At 39.4% G+C, this 22,356-nt stretch overlaps 1 protein-coding gene across 1 annotated transcript in view; it reads right to left on the reverse strand.

The window, feature by feature from the left end:
• LOC126457096 (WD repeat and FYVE domain-containing protein 2) overlaps nucleotides 1-22,356 on the reverse strand; it is a 77,652-nt gene that overhangs the window by 24,553 nt on the left and 30,743 nt on the right. The window contains exon 3 of the mRNA XM_050093125.1: nucleotides 11,467-11,672. Coding sequence (XP_049949082.1) covers nucleotides 11,467-11,672 — 206 coding nt within the window. The remainder of the gene's footprint in view (nucleotides 1-11,466; nucleotides 11,673-22,356) is intronic.

The raw sequence follows: 22,356 nt of genomic DNA on the forward strand, positions 1-22,356 counted from the left end.
TCATGTGTGTGTTCTACTGCCACTGCTTGGTTAGCAGATTTTTTTTATCTATCCAGTTACATTATACAGGTTATTCTAAATGATGGACCCATTTTCAAAAATTCGTATGTATTCAAGTTGTTGTTGTTGTTGTTGTTGTTGTTGTTGTTGTTGTGGTCTTCAGTCCTGAGACTGGTTTGATGCAGCTCTCCATGCTACTCTATCATGTGCAAGCTTATTCATCTCCCAGTACCTACTGCAACCTACATCCTTCTGAATCTGCTTAGTGTATTCATCTCTTGGTCTCCCTCTACGATTTTTACCCTCCATGCTGCCCTCCAATGCTAAATTTGTGATCCCTTGATGCCTCAAAACATGTCCTCCAACCGATCCCTTCTTCTAGTCAAGCTGTGCCACAAACTTCTCTTCTCCCCAATCCTATTCAATACCTCCTCATTAGTTTACATGATCTACCCACCTTATCTTCAGCATTCTTCTGTAGCACCACATTTCGAAAGCTTCTATTCTCTTCTTGTCCAAACTAGTTATCGTCCATGTTTCACTTCCATACACGGCTACACTCCATACAAATACTTTCAGAAACGACTTCCTGACACTTAAATCTATATTCGATGTTAACAAATTTCTCTTCTTCAGAAAGTGTTCAAGTACAAATCCAAAATGAACAAGCTTTATACCAATGAAAAGAGGAAGTTTCAAAGTTTCTGACAGATAGTGGGAGGTGGGCGGTGATGGTTTCAGAAGCAGCTGGTAGAGTTCCCATGGCAATAAAGCTGTCATTCCGTTTAACTGTCAGTTGTGAATGAGTTAGCAGCTGTGGATCATGTTTTTCCGTGTTCTCGAGTTTGTGAAAAGAGTGTCACAAATTGCAGTGCAGCGGGCATTTCGTACCAAATTCAGTATTCAACCACCAACTCGCAAAAGCATTAGCCTTTAATTTAAGCAGTTTGAACAGACTGGGAGTATGTACAAAGGAAAAAAGCACAGGTTGACTTTGTGTGTCAGACGACGATGTTCGATGGATTCAAGAAAGTTTTGTGCACAGTGCTTGTAAGTCTACCAATAGAGCCAGCCGAGAACTTTGAATACCCCAAACAACTGTATGGAAAGTTCTGAGGTGGTGTTTGCTGCACAAGCCCTACCGATTACTACTGTAATGGAAATCCTGTACTTGGTCATGTTGGAACAACGGATGTTCCCTCAAGTTATGGAAGTACCCAGGACTTCATTTTCCGACAGGATGGAGCTCTGCCCCATTGGCACCATGATGTACGAGGCTTTCTGAATGACTCCCTTCCTCAGTAATGGATCAGTCGCAGGGAACTTGAGGACCTGGCTCCGCTCCTGGCCACCGAGATCTCCTGATCTCGCACCCGGTTATGTGAAGGAAGCTGTACCAACCACTCTGAACAATCTGCAGAACTGGATCACTGCTGCCATGCACTCAGTAACAGTAGATATGCTTTCATGTGTGTGGGAGACAAGTTTGGCTACCACGTCGATGTTTGCTGTGCAGCCAACGGTGTCCACATTGAACAATTATAACATCTATCACATTTCTAATTATTAAATAATTATTAAAAACCAATTAATTACAAATTATTAAATTTATTAAATTAAATTAAACACTGAAAAAAGCTTTGAAACTTTCTCTTTTCATTGGTATAAAGCTTGTACTTTTTGGATTTATACTTAAATGAAAATGAAGTTTTGAAAATGGGTCCATCATTTAGAATAAACCTGTATTGTCAAAAATTGATTTTCTTCTTGGTCAGATAGGTGATGCAGACCAAACTCTAGCATATTTTAATATGCCAACAAATTACATGACAGAAGCAAAAGGGAGCAAAGATGTCCAACTACTGTCAACAGGTGATGAAAAGCAGTGCACGTCCATCATGCTTCCTTGCATAGCTGGTGGCCATAAACTGCCACCATTCACTGTTTTTAATTGCAAGACATTCCTTATGTCTAAGGTATTTCAAAACAGCAATTCTCTATGTAGTAACTAAAGAGGCTGGTTCACAGAGGACATGATTCTGGAGTGTATTAAACTTGTATGGCTACGTTAGTCCTAGTACCTTGCTAGGTTTGTCAAACATACTTCTATTACATTTGTACGCTCATCATACCACTTTGGCTGTGAAGAGAAAATGAGTAGAGGGTAGAATAGACTTGCCTCTAATTCCAGAAAGGGTGATGCCAATTCCACAGCCATCAGATGTTTTTTTTTTTTTTAAATGAACCATTTAAGGACAAACTTAACAACATGTACACGCGATGGCTAACAAAAGCAGACAGGCATTTACCATCTACAGGACATGTTAAGTGTGTGAGCTTGTCTCTAGTGTGCGAGTGGATTGACCAACCTTGGAAATTTAACATGAAAAAAAACTGTTCATCATGCATTTAAAAAATGTGTTTCTAATGTGTTCGTTGGTACAGAGAGACCAGGGACAAGGAATCTAGTGAAGAGGACTCAGAATCATTTGGCAATTGATTAAAAACAATATGTATACATTTTTGATAGGTCAATAAAATTTCTGTTTTGTACTTTTGCTTTTCACTTCTAAGTCATTTCCTCCGTAGATATGTGGTGGTAGAGTCCGCGCAGAATACCACAGCCAGTAGATGCGCAGACAGCAGGGCACACACGGGGGACAGCTGTATTGGTGGGGGGTTACGGGCAGGTGTTGAAGGCAAAATGCAGAATGCTGGAGGGAAAGTGCTATTCTAAACTGAGGGTAAATATTGAGGCCCCTCCATGCCCACACTTGCATGGTTACCATTCAGAAATATCTGTCACCTCTGCTCTGGTTAGTATCTAAATGGAATTCCACCGAAAATGCAGTGATTTATTTTCTCCTGGATTGTTAACCACCATTTGTAACTTTCAGAGAAGTGCAACAAGTGGCGAATTTTGAGTAAAAGCTACATGTTTCTCTGGTTGCCATGTTGAAATTTGATTCTTTTGCCAAAACACTGAAGTTTACACACCCTCACATCACTAACATGTTATGCAGACACAACTGGAAGAGAATTCTGAAACAGTGGTTCATTTATTTTATTACACGAGTAACTGGGGAAAAGTACGGTCAGTAGCTCATGAAAAAGCACAGTACGAAAGAATGTGTAATGTCTTCACTTATATTGTTCCAAAACCCAAACCATTTCTCAAGTTCTCTTTTCATCACCTATTGATGAGCCTTAAAAATTACATCTTACATCAAAAATGTCTGTAGTTAGTGGAATAACATGCCAGATTATGAAGTTTTGCATAATACTAATGTGGCAAAATACCCTCCTCTCTGCATGCTATCATTTGCCAAAATCTCATTTTGATATCTGAAACCGTTTATGAAATATTAGGAATGATGCGGATATTTCACTCTGGGTTTATCGCTCACGCAGTGCAATTTCAAATGTATGTGCTACGTCAGATCAATTCTCTTGAGATTGGTGACAGACAGAAACCTCCACCCAACTCTAAAGAAACATTCAACAATTTCATATGCGGCAACATGTTACATGAGGTGCACCAAATGCAAAATTATAGCAACCTCTATTTTTCACTGTAAACTTTTCCAAATTTTGCACAGCAGCTTACTTCCGTGTAAATGTCACGATAACTATGACCATTAACGAAACTGATGGGCAGATCATCATGAACATGATATATAAAGCTGTAAGTATAGCAAAAATGATTTTTTTTTTTTTTACTGAATAGTTTCTGTAAAATCATTTGAGAAAGATTGCAGAGCATGCACCTCAATTCTGTCATCACTGACCTGCCGAAAGGTGGAAAACACTTGTCTGCCTCCCCTTCCGAACAAACAAGTGAACTCCTCCAGTGCCTTGGATGAAAACTGGCCACTGCGCATCGGCCACAATATCAGGCATAGGATGTAGCCAACCACTCGGTGAGCCTATACTATTACAAATGAGAAGACATGGTGTGTGTTTCTTATGTGTGTGTTCATGTGATAGTTGTTTACATCTTTTTCTTCTATTATGTACTGCAAACTTACATTATTGTTTGCCACATTATTAGGGGTTTCTCCATAGAACAGACTTTCTTATGAGGATTCATGCTAGCATTTTACTGACCATAAAAAAACGTGAAAAATTCCAACTGTTCAGTTTGGCAGTGCAATGAAACTTGCCTGTGATGTCACCATGCATAGCCCACCTGAGTGTAGTTCCTAATTATGGTTGCCTGTATTCTAGGTGGCTTTGTCCTAAGTTTTTGTCGAATAACACTGAAAAAGTTAGGAGGCGCTGCAGGAGAAATATTTTCCACTGTCATGACAATACTTACAGTTCGAACTTTGTACAGGTCACTTGTGCTGGAGATGATTCTATGCACACAAATTATATTGTTTAGAATGTAAAGAAGTAATCTAATAAAGTACCCTGTCTAATCTCTACCAAAGATGATGCAAATCAGTGTGTTGAATATGTATATTGCTCTTCACCACATTTGCATTCTTAAAATCAAGTGCAATACTTTGTCAGGCCTTCTTGGATGAACACACATCATTGAAAGAAAAATACTTTGGATGACATTCGTGTGAAGGGAAGGGCTGATATATTAGTCAAATGCAAGTTGTGGTACCAGGGTGTATATGTGGACATGGGAAAAAAATATTCCCAGATTTTCCCTGATCTCCTGGTTAAAAACGTATTTTCTCCTGAGTGAAAATACACTTTTTCCATAATAAGTCACAGTGTACTTTCCGTCGGAAATGTGAAACTTATCAATCCTTTGAATGGATATGGTTTTATACAGCAGCGTAGAATTTTTCGGCCCTTTAGAAAATGAAACTCAGGGGTAAAAAACACGTTTTGGAAAGAGCTTTGATGTGCAGCAACATGTACGCTGCATATTTTCATATTACAAAAGTATAAATTCAAATTCCACCAACAGGAAAAGTTAATGGTTTAAGTTAATATACATAGTGTTGCTACAAGAAAAGCAAAGCTTTCACATATCATATTTGTCTCGAAGATTAATAAGCTACTTGAGAAGCTAAACTTTCACATATAATGTTGGTCTGTTTAATGCACATTACACTTTAAGATACATCACAAAAATATGTCTTAACATTTTTAATACCAACACAAATTTCTGATCTTCTGGGTTCAAAATTCTTCTAAATGGCTCGTCATCAAAGAGTTGATTTTTAAATGAGAGCAAACGCTCTGTGATTTAAGAAATTCGTCGTACATTCTCGCACATAGTTCATCTTGTGTAGACGGAAATTTACTTTGAAAATAATGCTTTTCGAACCACAATTCGCAGTATGTTCCCACGACCTGTTAGAAATAGATTCATCTCAGCAGTTGCGAGAGAGCGCCAGTTAATAGACGACACCGTGCTTGCGCAGTTATAATGACGTAGGAAGCCCGTACGTTCATACGTGTAAAACATTAAAAGATCTTTCTTACATTATGTCATAAAAGAAACAAGATATCAGAGAATACTCCAAGAGCGTCAGAATTTCGTGAACCATATCAAAATGCACAGTTCGCCTCAAAGCGCACATTCTTATGTCCAGATTCCCAATCCAGGCCTTGACCTGATATTATGCTTTTTGGTGTGGTTTTTGAGACATAAATTTTCTTAGGGTACCAATACCGTATTATCTCATGTTTGGTTCTTTATTATGGCATAATGCCATACGTGCTAGAAGATGAAAACGTGCACTTCAAATGCAGCGAACAGTTGAAACTAGCCAATAGCGTGGAATTAAACACTTCATTTCGAATACACTTACTGCCTCAGCAGGAAAGCTTAATAAAAGCCAATTTCCTTAGCAAACCGACAAAACTAACTTTATTGTTCTGCAAGGCGATTAATGCTTGACTGTCAGAAAGGTGGAAATAAAATAAAATCTGAAACTAGCAACATATTTTAGTCTTCATTATTACGTGAATGTATCTTAATTCACTTGATAGCTCCCAGCCACAGAAATCAGTCTTGTTTTCATTTGGTGTGAGAGCAGTAAACAAAGAGGAAACAGAAGAATCACTAAATGTAAACGCAGGTCACCTAGAGAGTACACCCCCCCCCCCCCCTCCCCGCACTAAAACTAAGACTGCTCTGCACATCAGAACGTAAAAAAAAAAAAAAAAAAAATCATTTTGTACGCACATCTTTCGGAAGAGTCTGATAAATAAAACGTATATATTCGATCAAACGTAAGAGATGTTATTTGGTCTTTATTTAAGTGTGCCGACATGCAGTGCCACGCCTCTTCAAACATTCTTATACCGCACGTCACCGTATTTCACTCTGTGGAACTCAAACATGTATATTTTGTAATGGATGCCATCAAACAATTTCAGGACAGTGGAAATTAAAATGTCCTGTAGTGCCTCTCCTGCTCCCAGTCCACTGGTTTGACAAAACCGCATTTAATAATGGGTGGGATTATTTGTAACTGGGAGAACAAGAACTCTTCAGAAAATCTGGACTCTTTATTGCCTATTAGCCAATAACTTGCTCTTCTGTGTGACATAAATTTAAATATAGGATACTTAAAACAAATAAAGACAAGGCAGTACACGTTTCTTCAATCCTTAGGTTCTTGCGAATTTTCTCTCTACTCTTGCTACAGCTTTACGTGGCGTGCTTTCCTTTCTGCGAAAGAACTATTACCTTATCAAAGTTCGTCAAACATTTTGCTACATGAAAAATCGAAAGGTCTTCGTCTAATACTGAAAAAGCTGTTAATACAAATAGTACCCAAGACTGGTGTGGTTTCTCGATCTGATTACGTCTATTTTGTCACTGTGTGCTGGATAAAGCAAAATAGGCCTTTATAATATTGCAGAAATTGTAACACACACCAAATAAGCGAGACTGTTTTGGCAATAATAATCATTTTTATACTATGACAATATAATTCACACAGTACCAATACGAAATACCTATTTGGCCTACTACAATCAAAATGCTTTATGTTAGGAAATAGGTTCACATTTCATTCATACACTCTAGTTTCTCATGCATGAGACCGAAAAGTAGTAGAGCGAAATTTTTGTATAAATTTGGAATCGTCATATTCTTCCATAATTTGTGTGATGTCCCAGTTTCTTCTTCTTCCTTGTTCTAACAAACAATCTTGTCTTCACCAATTCTGTAACTATTCCTACCACTGTCAAAACTCATTCACCAGTAACTTTACTAACCCTGCCACAGTCACCGGTTTAGATAATCCAGCGATTACTCTCTCGTCAGGCATTATTACGTGTTCGTAGAATGTGTTTTCCACGCTACCTCCAGAATGGAACTTAAGCAGCTGCTAGCTGACGACTACAACTGGCCCTGTCTAGTGTAGCGATCTGGCCAAAAATTTTCTGTCAGAATTTCACTTTCTTGCATATACCGAGATGATAATACATAATCTTTAATACCTGTTATTCCTGTTAGTCGTTTATTTCCACTCTGGTAGTCTGAATCTATGCATTTCGCTAGTAATTATAACAATGCTGAACATTTGCAAACCGAATCAACCACATAAATAAGCAGCAGTTGGCATTCACAGGTTCAGCTTTATTCCGCTCAGCTCGTATAGCCCCGTCCCATTTTGCCTGCAGGAAAGTTCATTTCTAGATGCGAATAGGATTCCCCTGGCAGAAACATCACGTACACTATGCACGCATTCAAAAATTAACGTATAATTCATTCAGAAATCAACTTAGAATGTGTTCAAAAATGTCCAAAAACCAGCAGGGGTGTGGTTCAAAATCATATGAATAATCGATAGACCAACGTGTGCTGGATGCTAGGTGCTTTGTGACAAGGTTTTTTTCCCCCCTCAAGAATATGAATTTGCCCCCTCCCCCTGAAATTGACGCCTGGTTCAGATACCCCCATTTGCCACCTGTCCCCCCCCCCCCCCCCCCCCCCCAGATCCAGGCCTGGTCCGCACATGTGAATCTGGCACCAGTAAAATGTTTCCGGGTGCCATGTGGCTGGTTGCTGCTAAAGCTGCCTACACAGCCAACAACCACATTTCTGCAGCCAGAAGCGGGAGATGGTATTACTCACACGCAACTCAATTGCGTGTGTGCATGAGCCCGCTCGTAACTGCTTAAATGAAGCAACTGTAAACAGTTGTGACGTCACACTTATCAGAGGCAATTTGTTGTTATTAAGCATTACATAGTCTTCCTAAAGCCTTTGACACATTCTGCTGTTGGCAGACACTTGCACTGTGTCATTTTATACGGTGCATTTACTTTGCAATGTAAGTTTTATTTTTGTTTTTTCCTCTCTTTCATGTTTTAATGCTGCAGTATTATTCTGCAGCAGCATGATACAGTAACATCCTTTATTAGAGTATCGGTTCTTACCAGTCAAAATTACAAAAATTTAACTGAAAACTATAACAACAAAAAATTCCCAGAATTCTAAAAAATCCTGGGTTTTTCCCGGTTTTCTCCCAGATGAAAAAATTCCTGGTTTTTTTCCAGATCTCCCAGTTCGTATACGCTCTGGGTACAGTCTATAGAAGTCTTAAGCTTCCCTAGTTCTGTTCAGAATATTTTGATAGATACTGTGAATTCTCACTGCCGTCAATGTTTGTCATGCAACAGTACTTTTAAGTGTCCAAAAGCCTAAATTTAATTCTATGCGAGGAATTACTACAAAAAAGTACTACTCTCCGCAAATCCCTGTGTGGGTTGGGGTGGGAAGAACACTTTATTCACCATATGATGAGCCACATTTGTTTTGATTTTTAAGTGCACCTTGAAATGACTGTAATCCAACATTCAGGGCATATCAGGTTTAGGCAATGTGTCACCTGACAGCTAGAATGTATGGAGGCCCTGCCATGCAAAAACAACATACACTTCCTTGTAGCCAAAGGAACTTCTTCCAATAATGCTGGAAGTTATAGTTTTAAATATACACTACATAACAGGGCCCTGTCAGACAATGCAGTAACACAACAAGCCCAATTAACTGACTATCATACCATATAACGCATTTACAGAGAACAGAGGAGGATTCTTGACAATATGTCCACAAAGGTACTTCGATTTACCACCAAACAAATCCAGGGTACAGCTATGAGCACCTACACAGCACCGTCCTATGCCAACATATTCCTGGGCCATCAAGAGGAATTTTTCCTAAACATCCAGAATCCTAAACCCCTCACCTGGTTGATTCATTGATGACATCTTTGAAATCTCCAGAACCTCAACAACTTCTGCCCCATTTGCTTCACCTGGTCCTACTCAACCCAACAAGCCACCTTCCTAGATGTTGACCTTCACTTCAAAGATGGTTACATCATTATCTCCATTCATATCATGCCTATTAACCACCAGCAATACCTCCACTTTGACAGCTGCCACCCATTCCATACCAAGAAGTCCCTTCCATACAGCCTAGCCACCCATGGCCATCACACCTGCAGTGACGAGTGGTTCTTCTAAAAATACACTGAGGATCTCGCTGAAGCCTTCACAGACTGTAAATATCCTCCCAACCTTGTACAATAACCAATCTCCCATGCCTTATCTTTCCAGTCTCCCACCACCTCAGAAAGTCCCACCATCTGGCCACAGAGGAGCATTCCTACCATAACTTGGTACCACCCAGGACTGGAGCAACTGAATTACATTCTCCACCAGGGTATCAACTATCTCTTGTCATGCCCTAAAATGAGAAATGTTCTGCCCACTATCCTTCCCACCTCTCCCACAGTGGTATTCCACTGTCCACCGAACCTACACAATACAACCCCTGCTCCCAACCCCTTACCTCAAACTCATACCCCTGTAATAGACCTAGATGCAAGAGCTGTCCCATACATCCTCCCACCACACCAACTCCAGTCTATAAGGTACGCTGCAACCACTGTGCTGCATTCTGTGGGGGCATGACAACCAACAAGCTGCCTGTCCACATGAATGGCCTCCGACAAACTGAGGCCAAGAAACAAGTGGACCACCCTGTTGCTGAGCACACTTCCAAACATGATATCCTTCGTTTCAATGACTATTTCATAGCCTGTGCCATATGGATCTTTCCCACCAACACCAACTATTTTTAATTACGCAGGTGGGAACTTTCCCTGCAATATATCCTACGTTCCCGTAACCCTCCTGGCCTCAACCATCGTTGGTCATTGTCCTCGCCCACCCAGCCACTTTCCTGTTCCCTTTCCAGCACTACACAGCCCTCATTCCACCACTGCAGCCAGTCTTCTCACTTCTCTCCTTTTCTTGCCCTCCATCTAACCTGCAGCACTTGACTGTCTGCCACCCCTAGCCAACTCCCCCCCCCCCCCCCCCCACTTCTCTTCCCCACCCAGCCTCCTCCTTACCCCACCCAGTTGCCACTCCCATCATGCACTGGTGCTGCTTCTCGCAGCCTGTGCCTCAGCATCTCCACTGCATAGTGAGTAGCAACTTTCCTTCTCATAATATTATTTGTACTTTGATTTTTGTCAGACCACCAATATGAGTTACAAGTGTTACTGATATTGTCACAAGTGAAGGTGGGTTAATCATTAAACAGAATTAATTGAATTACTCAGTAATCTGTACAACAAAATTCCAGCCACCTACCTTCAGCTCCTTCCCAAAGGTACTGAATCCATTGTAAATGTAAGTATAGAGCTTGTTAATACATAATGTCCACCATATTCTTGTACATAGAACATCAATACATGCAGAAATCCTGTGTGTGCTTGTAGAAGGACTATGTTCTACCAACTGAATATTGTCTTCTACTTCATTCAGTCTATCTAATTGCATGCTCATATGAAACATAATTGTTCTGAACTGATCTCACACTGTTTTGTGAAAACGTAAGTAAATACTCTTTAATGTGGTACTCTGCACTTAATAAATTAGTAGTGTCTACCAGCATCTGTGGCAGCAGCAGCAGCATCATTTCCATTACAAAACATGTACACAAATTGGCATATTCAATATTTTTAAATACAAGCAGAATACAGTTTAACTGGCCAACAAATCAGAATCTCGCGTGAAAATTTCATTAAAACTTTAACTTCCTAAACAAAAATGACAATGAACAGATAAAGCCATAGCAACTTGGGTACCAACATGTGAAACGAAAATTTTCCTCTGTAAGCTGTATCTCTGTACATGGAATGTTTTACTTGAATGAGTTTAAACTAGAATTAGTTTAAACTACCACCTCTTAAAACGTTTACCATTCCTCCTAAAACACCATATATTTAATTCAACTGGAGGTATACATAAGATAGGAAGTAAAAATTGGACAAAATCATCAAATGTGCATATCAAACTGAGCACAATAGTGAGTGTGTGAAAAGCGACAAAATTAAAATCATTATAACAATGCAATCTGATGGGAAGGCAAAAACAGGAAATGCTAAAATTTTAAAGAATTTACAGAATACAATTGGGGCAAAGATTATTGACATTTGAATGAATAATAATGATAAATAAGGATACTGTAATGCCGTACACCATGCTTCACTCTGGTAACTACCAAGAAGGCGGCCTGTTTCTGAGCAATGGTACTGGAACAGCTTATCTCTACCAACACTTAGCACCCATTCACAATTCAATGCAAATAGTATGGATGTTACCCTAGCCTGATGAGCTGGGTAAGTCCGTACAGCAGTCAGACGGTTGAAGTCTGATGCCACAGTAAACTCCTGAAACAAAAATGTCAGTGTTCAAAATTACTCAGTGAAGCTTGCACGAATGTGGAGAATTATTCATGAGCATTTGTAAAGCTTTAACTCGCAGAAATGATAGTCTGACCACCACTGAGCTTTAGCAAACTTCCTCTGTTTTTAAATACACAGCTGCAAGAAGATTAACTATTCAGTGTTCGGTTCAATATGTATATTAGAAGTTTGTCATGTACAAAAAGCTTAACTAGAGGGATAATCTCATTACAAAGGCAAGATAAAAATTTACACATTTGTAACAAAGAGGAAATTGATTTCAATGAGGCTGGTTCTCTTACATTGGTGTCTGTTACACAGTAACATAGCTTTGATCCAACTTCACTGTGAAATGGTTTCATTTATATTGTTTTTTAAAGTAGCATGTTGCATGAAATCAGTTGTTTCATTTATATTGCTTTTTAAATTAGCATGTTACATGCAATTACTTTAAGTGGATAAACTGGAACAGCAAGCTATCATAAAATTCCTTAGTTTGGATGGTTTATTGTCAACTGAAATTCACCCAATGTAAATGTATTACTTTTCCCCTTACTTTGCATCACTTGAGAAATGATCAGCTGAATTCAAATATGGAAACTCTCTTGAAGATGGTCCATATAAAAGATGTCCCAAAACTGCACACACAAATGAAGATATTGGGAAAGCATACAGTGTGGTACTGGAGAAATAGCATTTTAGCCCTGCTACCTTCCTTAAAAAAAAGCTATACACTTACACTTTTCCACATCATGGCAGCTCAGTGTAGTATTTAAAGGCTGTGATGACTGCAAATTGTTAAAAATTATTATAATTTTAAATGTACTTTTGTTACACTACAAACAAATTTTACAGTATTACATGCCAACAATCTCAACAATGATGTAAGCTCTGGCCCTCAATGAGCAGCTGCACAATAGAGTTTTGCTTAGTGTACAAACTGTCAATCATGGGAAAAATTAGATTAGAGTTTTACTTAGAATTCCACAATTTGGGCAGTGGTATCTAGAGTGAGCGTTAAAAAACATTTTTGTTATAATTTGAACACTTCAGTCATGTCTTGGCATCACAACTTGGACAAAATTTGCTTCTGACACATTTACTGTTTTGGTTGTCACCACTGGAGCTTGGTGCTGATGGGCTTCCTGTGATTATTCTTCTAATAATGGCTGCTGACTGTTCTTTCTGGGACAGCATTTGTCTAGCATCAATGTAAGGAATAACTAGGAGTCTTCCCAATTCACCGAGAAATATTCTACTTAGAAGTGTGATCATCTTTGCTTCATATATTAGTAAGGTGGTTAGGTTTTTCTCATCATCCTCAGCATTGTAGGATGTCTTTTGAAAAGTCCTTTGCCTAATGCACGTGATGTGAAGAAATTATCACAAGTGACATTTTGTCTTTTTAGTTCATGTGTCAGATCCACGACAAACCTCACACTTTGATTTTTCTCAGGTGCTTGTCCATGTAATCTACCTGTATAGATTTGTCTCTTCAAAACATAAGAAGTAGCATTACTACACAATGTCCATATTATTACCCCATATTTTAAGGGTTTGCTCAGTATATATTGCGAGAATGGACAACATCCTCGGAAAGCCACCAGTTGCTCTTCTGCGGTTACATCTGTGCAAGGATTACAAGTTCTGAAATTATTTCCAGCTACTTATCCCACAGAACTCTTATAGGTGCCAACTTGTCATTTACTCTTCACGCTCTTCAATAAGACTTGTCAGCGAAATGATGCAACAAAATAATTTTCAGCAACATTATGGCAGAAAAGACGGCTGCAACTGTTTCTGATTCACTATACGATTTACACACACTAGCCAGTAATAACAGGCCAATACAGGCTTCAAGTGTGATTTCATCTAATGCTTCCCAGCTATCCTCATAAACTCTTTGACCCTCAATATTAGTCATTTTCACCACAGTACTCCGAATATTATCGTTCATTATAACTTGAAAAGATGATTTTACATCACTCATTCTGACAATAGCATACCCTGTCAGACTAGGAGTCAATTTTATAATGTTTGCACAATGCGCTCTTCCAGTTAGCAGAAAAGGTTCTAAGCTCCATGTGATTTTTGTTGTCTTTAGACTGAATCAGTTTAACAGCTTGCATATTGTTATTTGAGGTATCAGTATCTGAGCTAGTCTTCTGAATCAGTTGAAGGATGAATGTTGTCATCACTGATATAATTTTCTTCTTCAGAAATATTCTCCTCACTGTCTTTTTGTCATGACAGCCACAATTACTATAACGGATACATGAACTGTATCTGTTCACAACAGTTGATAAAATGTAACAGATAGCACAACTGTGCTATGATAATTTGAAAACAATCAGTAGCTTGCATTGTTGCATAACCTTTGCACATTACAACAATAAGGAATCAGATATTTACTTTGTCATAAAAAACCATTGTGCACGTACCTCAGGCATGTAGAAATAAAACTTGGCTATGATATTCAGCTCCCCTTGGCCATACTGACCAGAGGAACACAAATTTAGCAAATTAAGTTTTAGCTAGAGGAAGAAAAGTATTTTCCCTCTCTCTCTCTCTCTCTCTCTCTCTCTCTCTCTCTCTTTCTTTCTTTTTTTTACTGGAGCTTTAAGGTATTTTGAATGTCTAGAAAAACTAAGTCACCAAGTTTGGAACAATACCATTTAAATATTAAAAAAAGTTATGGAAGAATAAAATTCTTTTCTGGTCATGCTGACCCGAAAATAACAGCTGATTTAAGTGCTTCACAAAATAGCTGACACCTCTGACAGAACAGGAGAAATAATAGGATGCAGTTTAGAGGAAGCAGAAGAGGCGTACCACATTTTTTTGCATTGACCAAACATAAATTCAAAAACTAACTTACCAGATTTGTTTGGAACTATTTTTTAAATCAAACTGATTTTGAACACTTATTTTTTATTGCAATCATGCGGAAAGGTTGTGATTAACATTATCTGGGATGTAAAAGGAATTTTTCTAACTGATTACCTTGCAAAGGGCAAAAACAGTAACTGATAAATACTGTGCGATCTTCTGCACCAACTAGCTGAAGAGATATGTAAGGAACGTACCTGCATACTTGAGATACCAGAGGTAACTGAAGTACTACTCTCTTCCGTGCGGAAAGTACAGGAGCTGTCATTACTTGTACACTTGACTGCAAGTGGCATGTCAATGGTACATCTAGGCATCTAGTGCTCAGAGACCAGGGAGGACTCATGGTGATGTACCGATCCCCCTAACCAGCAACTCTGAGGTGCTGTCTTTTACTCAAATTGAGCCAGTGGGACTCACTTCACCTGTTTTGGGCAAACCTGTTTTGTTCCGTGTCACCAGGAGGAAAATGAAAAAGGGTACGGGTCTATTAATAGTCAGCAGTTCAAATGTATGGCGAATGATGGTACCCCTTAAAATGTTGAAAAGGCAATTCCAGCAGCCACTGAGGGAACAGGATGCCAACTGCAGAATGAGATGCACATTTGAACAAATGATGCCTGTTGTCTGGGCTCCAAGGTCGTACTTGGGCCATTCCAGTGACTGACGGAGAAGGTTGGGAAGACCAGCCTTGTGTATGACATCTCAATGAAGGTCACAACTTGCAGCATTCTCCCCAGAGCATGTCCCTTTAGTTCTGAGTCAAGTGGTAGGACCGAACAAGAGTTTTTGAAGGCTGCGGCTTCCTGGACTTGCACCATGTTAAATGCCTCCCACAGGTGAGAGTATTAAAATCCTTGAACGGTTAACTGCTGACGCACTGGCAACAAAGTGCCAGAGTTTGGGGTACTCCTGAAAAGCAGTGAAGCTCATAATACTAGGTACAGAGAGCTGGCTGAAACGCAAAATTGGCAGCAGTGAGATTTTTGGGGAAAATTTAAATGTATATCGAAAGGATAGGCAAACGGAAAATGGAGGTGGTGTGTTTGTCGCAGTAGATAAGAAACTCAAATCCACTGAGATAGGCCATGAAGCTGCATATGAGATTGTTTGGGCAAGACTCAGTGTCAGGGGTAGGCATAATATTATAATTGGGTCCTTTTATCGCCCATCAGAACATCTCCTGATGTAACCAAAAACTTTAGAGAAAATCATAGTTCACTTGTACGTAAGTTCCCCAATCGTACCGTAATCTTCAGTGGAGACTTTAGTTAGCCAACAATTAATTGAGAAAATTAGTTTTGTTAGTGGTGGGCATGATAAGACATCCTATGAAACATTACTAATTGCCTTCTCTGGAAACTACACAGAACAGATAGTTGGAAACGCCACTCATGATGAAAATATGTTGGATCTATTGGCAACAAATAGATGGGCAATTCCTTTGAGGATGTTCACATCAAAACTGGTACCAGTGACAATGACACAGCTGTGGCAACAATGATTACCAAAGTACAAAGGACAACTAAAACAAGCATAAACATTCATACATTCAGCAAATTAGATAAAAAAGCAGTAGTGTCATATCTCAAACAGGAACTTGAAACTTTCAGCAAAGGGCAGAAGCATGTAGGGGAACTTTGGCTCAAGTTTAAAAGAACAGTTGACCATACACTGTATAGATACGTACCCATTAGAACAGTGCATACTGGGAGGGAACCACCATTGTATACAGTCACTGTAACACTTCTAAAGAAACAGAGATATTGCACAGTGTAAAACAAAACATATGGCTATAGAAAGAGCAATGCTGAATGAAACATGTTTGGCTGTCAAGGGATTCAATGCATGATGGCTTCAATGACTACTACAGCAGAATATTGTCAAATGATATTTCACAAAACCCACCCAATTGAACCCTCTAACATGAAACATGAATAGGTGTTAGTGTCAGTGATAGTGAGAAACAGCTGAAACCATTAAAATTGAACAAACCTCCAGGGCTCGAGGGAATCTGTCAGATTCTATACTGAATTTGCAGCTACATTAGTTCCTCTTCGAACTATAATCTATCATAGATTCCTCTAACAAAACACCGTGCCCAGTTCCTAGGAAAAAAGCACAGGTCACAACTGCCTACAACAAGGGTAGTAGAAGTGATCCAAAAAACTACTGTCCAATATCCTTGACATTGATTTGTTGTAGAATCTTAGTACATATTCTGAGCTCAAACATAATGAGGTATCTTGAACAGAATAACCTCCTCAACACTAACCAGCATGGATTGCGAAAAAATCGATAATGTAAAACCCAACTCACACTTTTCTCACATGACATACTAAAAGTTTTGGATAAAGACAGTCAGGTAGGTGCAGTATTTCTTGATTCCAGAAAAGCATTTGACACTGTCCCACACCTATGCTTATTGTCCAAGTACGATTATAAGTGGTATCAAGAGAAATTTGTGACTGGATTGAGGACTCCTTGGTAGGGAGGATGCAACATGGTATCTTGTATGGAGAGGCATCATCAGACATAGAAGTAACTTCAGGTGTGCCCCTGGAACAGGTGTTGGGGCCTTGTTGTACTTGTTGTATATAATGACCTTGCAGGCAATATTAATAGTGAGCTCAGCCTTTCTCCACATGATGTGGTCATCTATAATGAAGTACTATCTCGAAGAAGCTGCATAAATATTCAGTCAGTCTCAATAAGGTTTGAAAGTGGTGCATGGACTGGCAACCTGCTTTAAATGTTCGGAAATGTAAAAATTTATACTTCACAAAATATAAAAAACATAGTCTCCTATAATATCAATGAGTCATTTCTGGAATCAGCCAAATAAAACTTTGTAGGGACATGAAATGAAGTGATCATATATGCTCAGTCATGGGTAAAGCAAATGGTAGGCTTCAGTTTATTGGTAGAATACTGGGAAAGTGCAATCTCTCTACCAAGAAGATTGCTTACAAATCATTCGTGTGACCGGTTTAAGAATATTTTTCAAGTGTGGAACCCCTTCCAAATAGGACTAAAGTTTGTTACTGAACATATACAGAGAAGGGCAGCACGAATGGTCACAGGTTTGTTTGATCCGTGGAAGGATGTCACAGGGATACTGAAGAAACTGAATGGATGACTCCTGAAGATACATGTAAACTATACAGAGAAAGTCTTAAAACTTCAAGAACCAGCACGTGAGTCAAGGAATATACTACAACCCCCTATCTATCACTCACATTAAATTTAGAATAATTATTAAATTTAGAACTATTCTAGCATGCACAGAGACATTCAAACCATCACTTTTCCCACGCTTGTGCATTCTGATATCGATATCTGAATGGAACAGGAAGTAACCATAATAACTGGTTCAAAATGGTTCAAATGGCTCTGAGCACTATGAGACTTAACTGCTGTGGTCCTCAGTCCCCTAGAACTTAGAACTACTTAAACCTAACTAACCTAAGGACATCACACACATCCATGCCCAAGGCAGGATTCGAACCTGTGACTGTAGCAGCCACGCGGTTCTAGACTAGCGCCTAGAACCGCACGGCCACTCCAGTCAGCTAATAACTGGTACAATGGGATACACCCTCTGCCATGCACTTCATGGTGGTGTGCACAGTAAAGATGTGGATGTAGAAGAGGCATGAATTATAAAGGAAATAAAAAAAGTCATCATCAGGGAAATGCATCCGCCCACAAATATGTTTAAGAAAAAAAAAAAAATTGCAGCTGGAAAATATCGTGAGTCTAGTGAAGAAGTTACAGCAGCCATGGGTAAATCACGACTGGGAGACAGACACTCACTAGAAAAATGCCATACTTTGCTCTCGTTAGGTCTTGTGTGTGGGGGGAGGGGGGGGGGCGTGTCTGTATGGAGCTTATGCGCACTCAATTGTGAGGTTATCAGTGCCCTTACGTACATTAAAAGAAACAAATGTGGATAAAATTATGATAATATTATCATTCAGTGAGGATGAAACCTACAAAATGACGCTCATTCACTCACTCACTCCCACCTCACTTGAACTGACCACATGATCACTATCTCACAAATGCTAAGACAATGGAGAAAGAGTAAAAGGTGCTATATATGAGATTAAAACATAAGTACAACGGGAGGAGCTAAAGGAAAGGCACAGGCAAATGTCACTGGCTGATCACTTACAAAAAACATGGGTGAGCAAGTCACCCTCTTAACACATTAAAACCTTCTCCATAAAGGCTTTGGAAATTGGTCAATTCAGAAAACTTCAAAATTTTTAACCACATACATTTGAAGATTACCTAAAATAGAGGCCAGAGCTGTCAGAAAATCTACCACAGCCTGCTAGTTGGAAAATAAAATGCAGTCCTAAAATGTGGCACACTGTGATCTGTATGCCACAAGCGTCACATACTGGAAGTTCCTCTCGCCGGAGTAAGAAGTTATGCATGAGATGAGTAAGGAGGATCTGGCTGTAAGGAGATATGCCACAGCCACGTTGTGGTCTTTACTAGACAGAGGGAGGAGGAGGGGGAGGGTGGGCAAGGACAACTATTGTAGAAACAAACCTACAAATTCAGATTATAATGTCCTCTTTTCCATTAGCTAGTCTCATCTTGAACAGCTTTGTTGACCAGTTATTATGTTGAGCACAAGTTAATTTTGAATTTGTCACTTTTCGTAACAATGGGAGGATGGTATCAGTAGCAGCGACACAAAATTTTCATTTTCTGATACTCTTACAAAAATTTCTGGTGCATCATTCTGGTAATATCATCACGCCTTTTCAAATATTCTGTGGATGCCAGAGTTTTACACCCAGACAAAATGTGTGATATGGTTTCCTTACAATCTACATCTACATTTATACTCCGCAAGCCACCCAATGGTGTGTGGCGGAGGGCACTTTACGTGCCACTGTCATTACCTCCCTTTCCTGTTCCAGTCGCGTATGGTTCGCGGGAAGAACGACTGCCTGAAAGCCTCCGTGCGCTCTCTAATCTCTCTAATTTTACATTCGTGATCTCCTCGGGAGGTATAAGTAGGGGGAAGCAATATATTCGATACCTCATCCAGAAACGCACCCTCTCTAAACCTGGCGAGCAATCTACACCGCGATGCAGAGCGCCTCTCTTGCAGAGTCTGCCACTTGAGTTTATTAAACATCTCCATAACGCTATCACGGTTACCAAATAACCCTGTGACGAAATGCGCCGCTCTTCTTTGGATCTTCTCTATCTCCTCCGTCAAACCGACCTGGTACGGATCCCACACTGATGAGCAATACTCAAGTATAGGTCGAACGAGTGTTTTGTAAGCCACCTCCTTTGTTGATGGACTACATTTTCTAAGGACTCTCCCAATGAATCTCAACCTGGTACCCGCCTTACCAACAATTAATTTTATATGATGATTCCACTTCAAATCGTTCCGCACGCATACTCCCAGATATTTTACAGAAGTAACTGCTACCAGTGTTTGTTCCGCTATCTTATAATCATACAATAAAGGATCCTTCTTTCTATGTATTCGCAATACATTACATTTGTCTATGTTAAGGGACAGTTGCCACTCCCTGCACCAAGTGCCTATCCGCTGCAGATCTTCCTGCATTTCGCTACAATTTTCTAATGCTGCAACTTCTCTGTATACTACAGCATCATCCGCGAAAAGCCGCATGGAACTTCCGACACTATCTTTGGATTTCTGGCTGGATGATCTAAATTCAGTACTGTAGTTTTGATAAGACACCAATCTGTATACATTTTCTACATCCACATTTATACTCTTCAAACCACCTTACAATGTGTGGTGGAGGGTACTTTATTTACCACCATCACTTCCTCCCCTTCCTGTTCCAGTTGCAACTGGTTCACGAGAAGAATGAGTGTGGGTAGGTCTCCATGTGAGCTCGGATCTCTCTAATTTTACCCTTCATATTTCCATTTACTTCTCATATGTACTGAGAAGCCAAACATTTCCTGCAGCCAACATCTCTTCCTTGCTCCTTCTGAAAATACTTCAATAGTTCCTCGTAGCAATGACCTGATTTTGTATCACCACCAGAAATCCTTTGGTTTCTTCATAGAAACATCTATGTGTTCACTGGGAATTGCTCAATGTTTACAATTCAACATGATCCTGGTTGAAGTCATTCACGTTCCCCATGCGTTTATTTTTCATCTATCTTATCGGCTTTGTGTTACTTCCACCTTACATCTTGAGACTGTTCCAGATATATCTGGCATTTTAAGTACTGTGTAATTTATCACTTCTGCACTGCAGATTTATGAATTGCTCTTACAAAATACTGATTTAGATTCTGAAGTAACTGTTCAAGCTGCTGCTTGGTACCTATTAGCTCCCTGCAAGCAACGGCTGATTTGTGACGGTGAATGCCATGTTTTATGTGAATTAACAGTTTTTTCCCTATTGATTTCTTCCGGGTATTTTTCTCACCACAGTTTTCTTCACTGTGGTTTGGTGTATGGCTTGAAATTAGCCACTTTGGATTTCTGGCTGGATGATCTAAATTCAGTACTGTAGTTTTGATAAGACACCAATCTGTATACATTTTCTACATCCACATTTATACTCTTCAAACCACCTTACAATGTGTGGTGGAGGGTACTTTATTTACCACCATCACTTCCTCCCCTTCCTGTTCCAGTTGCAACTGGTTCACGAGAAGAATGAGTGTGGGTAGGTCTCCATGTGAGCTCGGATCTCTCTAATTTTACCCTTCATATTTCCATTTACTTCTCATATGTACTGAGAAGCCAAAACACTATGACCTGCCACAGATCACCACCTACCCTGCTTTACACAATGGGCAAGCTTCCAGCCTCCACTCTTTGTGATGAGGCACAGATGTCCACCGTCTTGTCAACTACTCATATTTTCACCTTCATTCAACTACTTTCCCCAATGCTCACAACAATAGCAGGTATTAAGCCATAACAGTCTGCCATTTGTCAAAGTTTCTTATGTCTACAGATTTCACAATTAGCAGTCCATATCACCACTAAAATAATTCCCCAGTCATCTCTCCTCTCCTTATATACTTTCCTTCCCAAGTCATGTCCATGCAGCATCAGCAGGCAGGATTCAGTCTCACGGTGGGCAGAGACCATTATGTTTTTGCTCATCCATATGTGTCTAGCAGTTAACATTCGTAGTTTGAAGTAGATTAAATATGCTTTTATTTTTACCATATTAGGAGTAATGTATGATTTTTTTATAATTGCAGACATGATACTGTTTGGCAAGCCTCACAATCCAATTGAAAACTTCTGCTTTACATTCCTTTCTGGCCAGGAGTTACTACTTCACAAACATCCATTACACTCTCAAACAAAAAGAACACTGTAAGCTTGGAACTGCTCTGATAGCTGAACTGGTTTGCGTAACAAAGGACAGGGTTTGAAACATAATTCAAAGTTTCATTTCAGAGCACATTTCATGGCAAAGCAAAGCAACATGATCCCAGGGTGCAAAAGTGTGTGATAAGAATCATTTGTGGTGTAAATTCAAGACCATCATGTAGAAACCTGTTCAAGGAACTTTGTATTTTAACCACTGCTTCTCAGTATATTTATTCCTTAATGAAATTTGTTGAAAGTAATACATCTATATTTCCAACCAATAGCTCAATACATGTTATCAATACTAGAAATAAGAACAATCAACATAAAGACCTAAAATCACTTACCTTGGTCCAAAAAGGGTTCCAATATTCAGCAACACATATCAATAAATTGTCAGCAACCATTAAAAACTTGGTTT

This window comes from Schistocerca serialis, chromosome 2, assembly GCF_023864345.2.
Source record: "Schistocerca serialis cubense isolate TAMUIC-IGC-003099 chromosome 2, iqSchSeri2.2, whole genome shotgun sequence".
NCBI lineage: Eukaryota > Metazoa > Arthropoda > Insecta > Orthoptera > Acrididae > Schistocerca > Schistocerca serialis.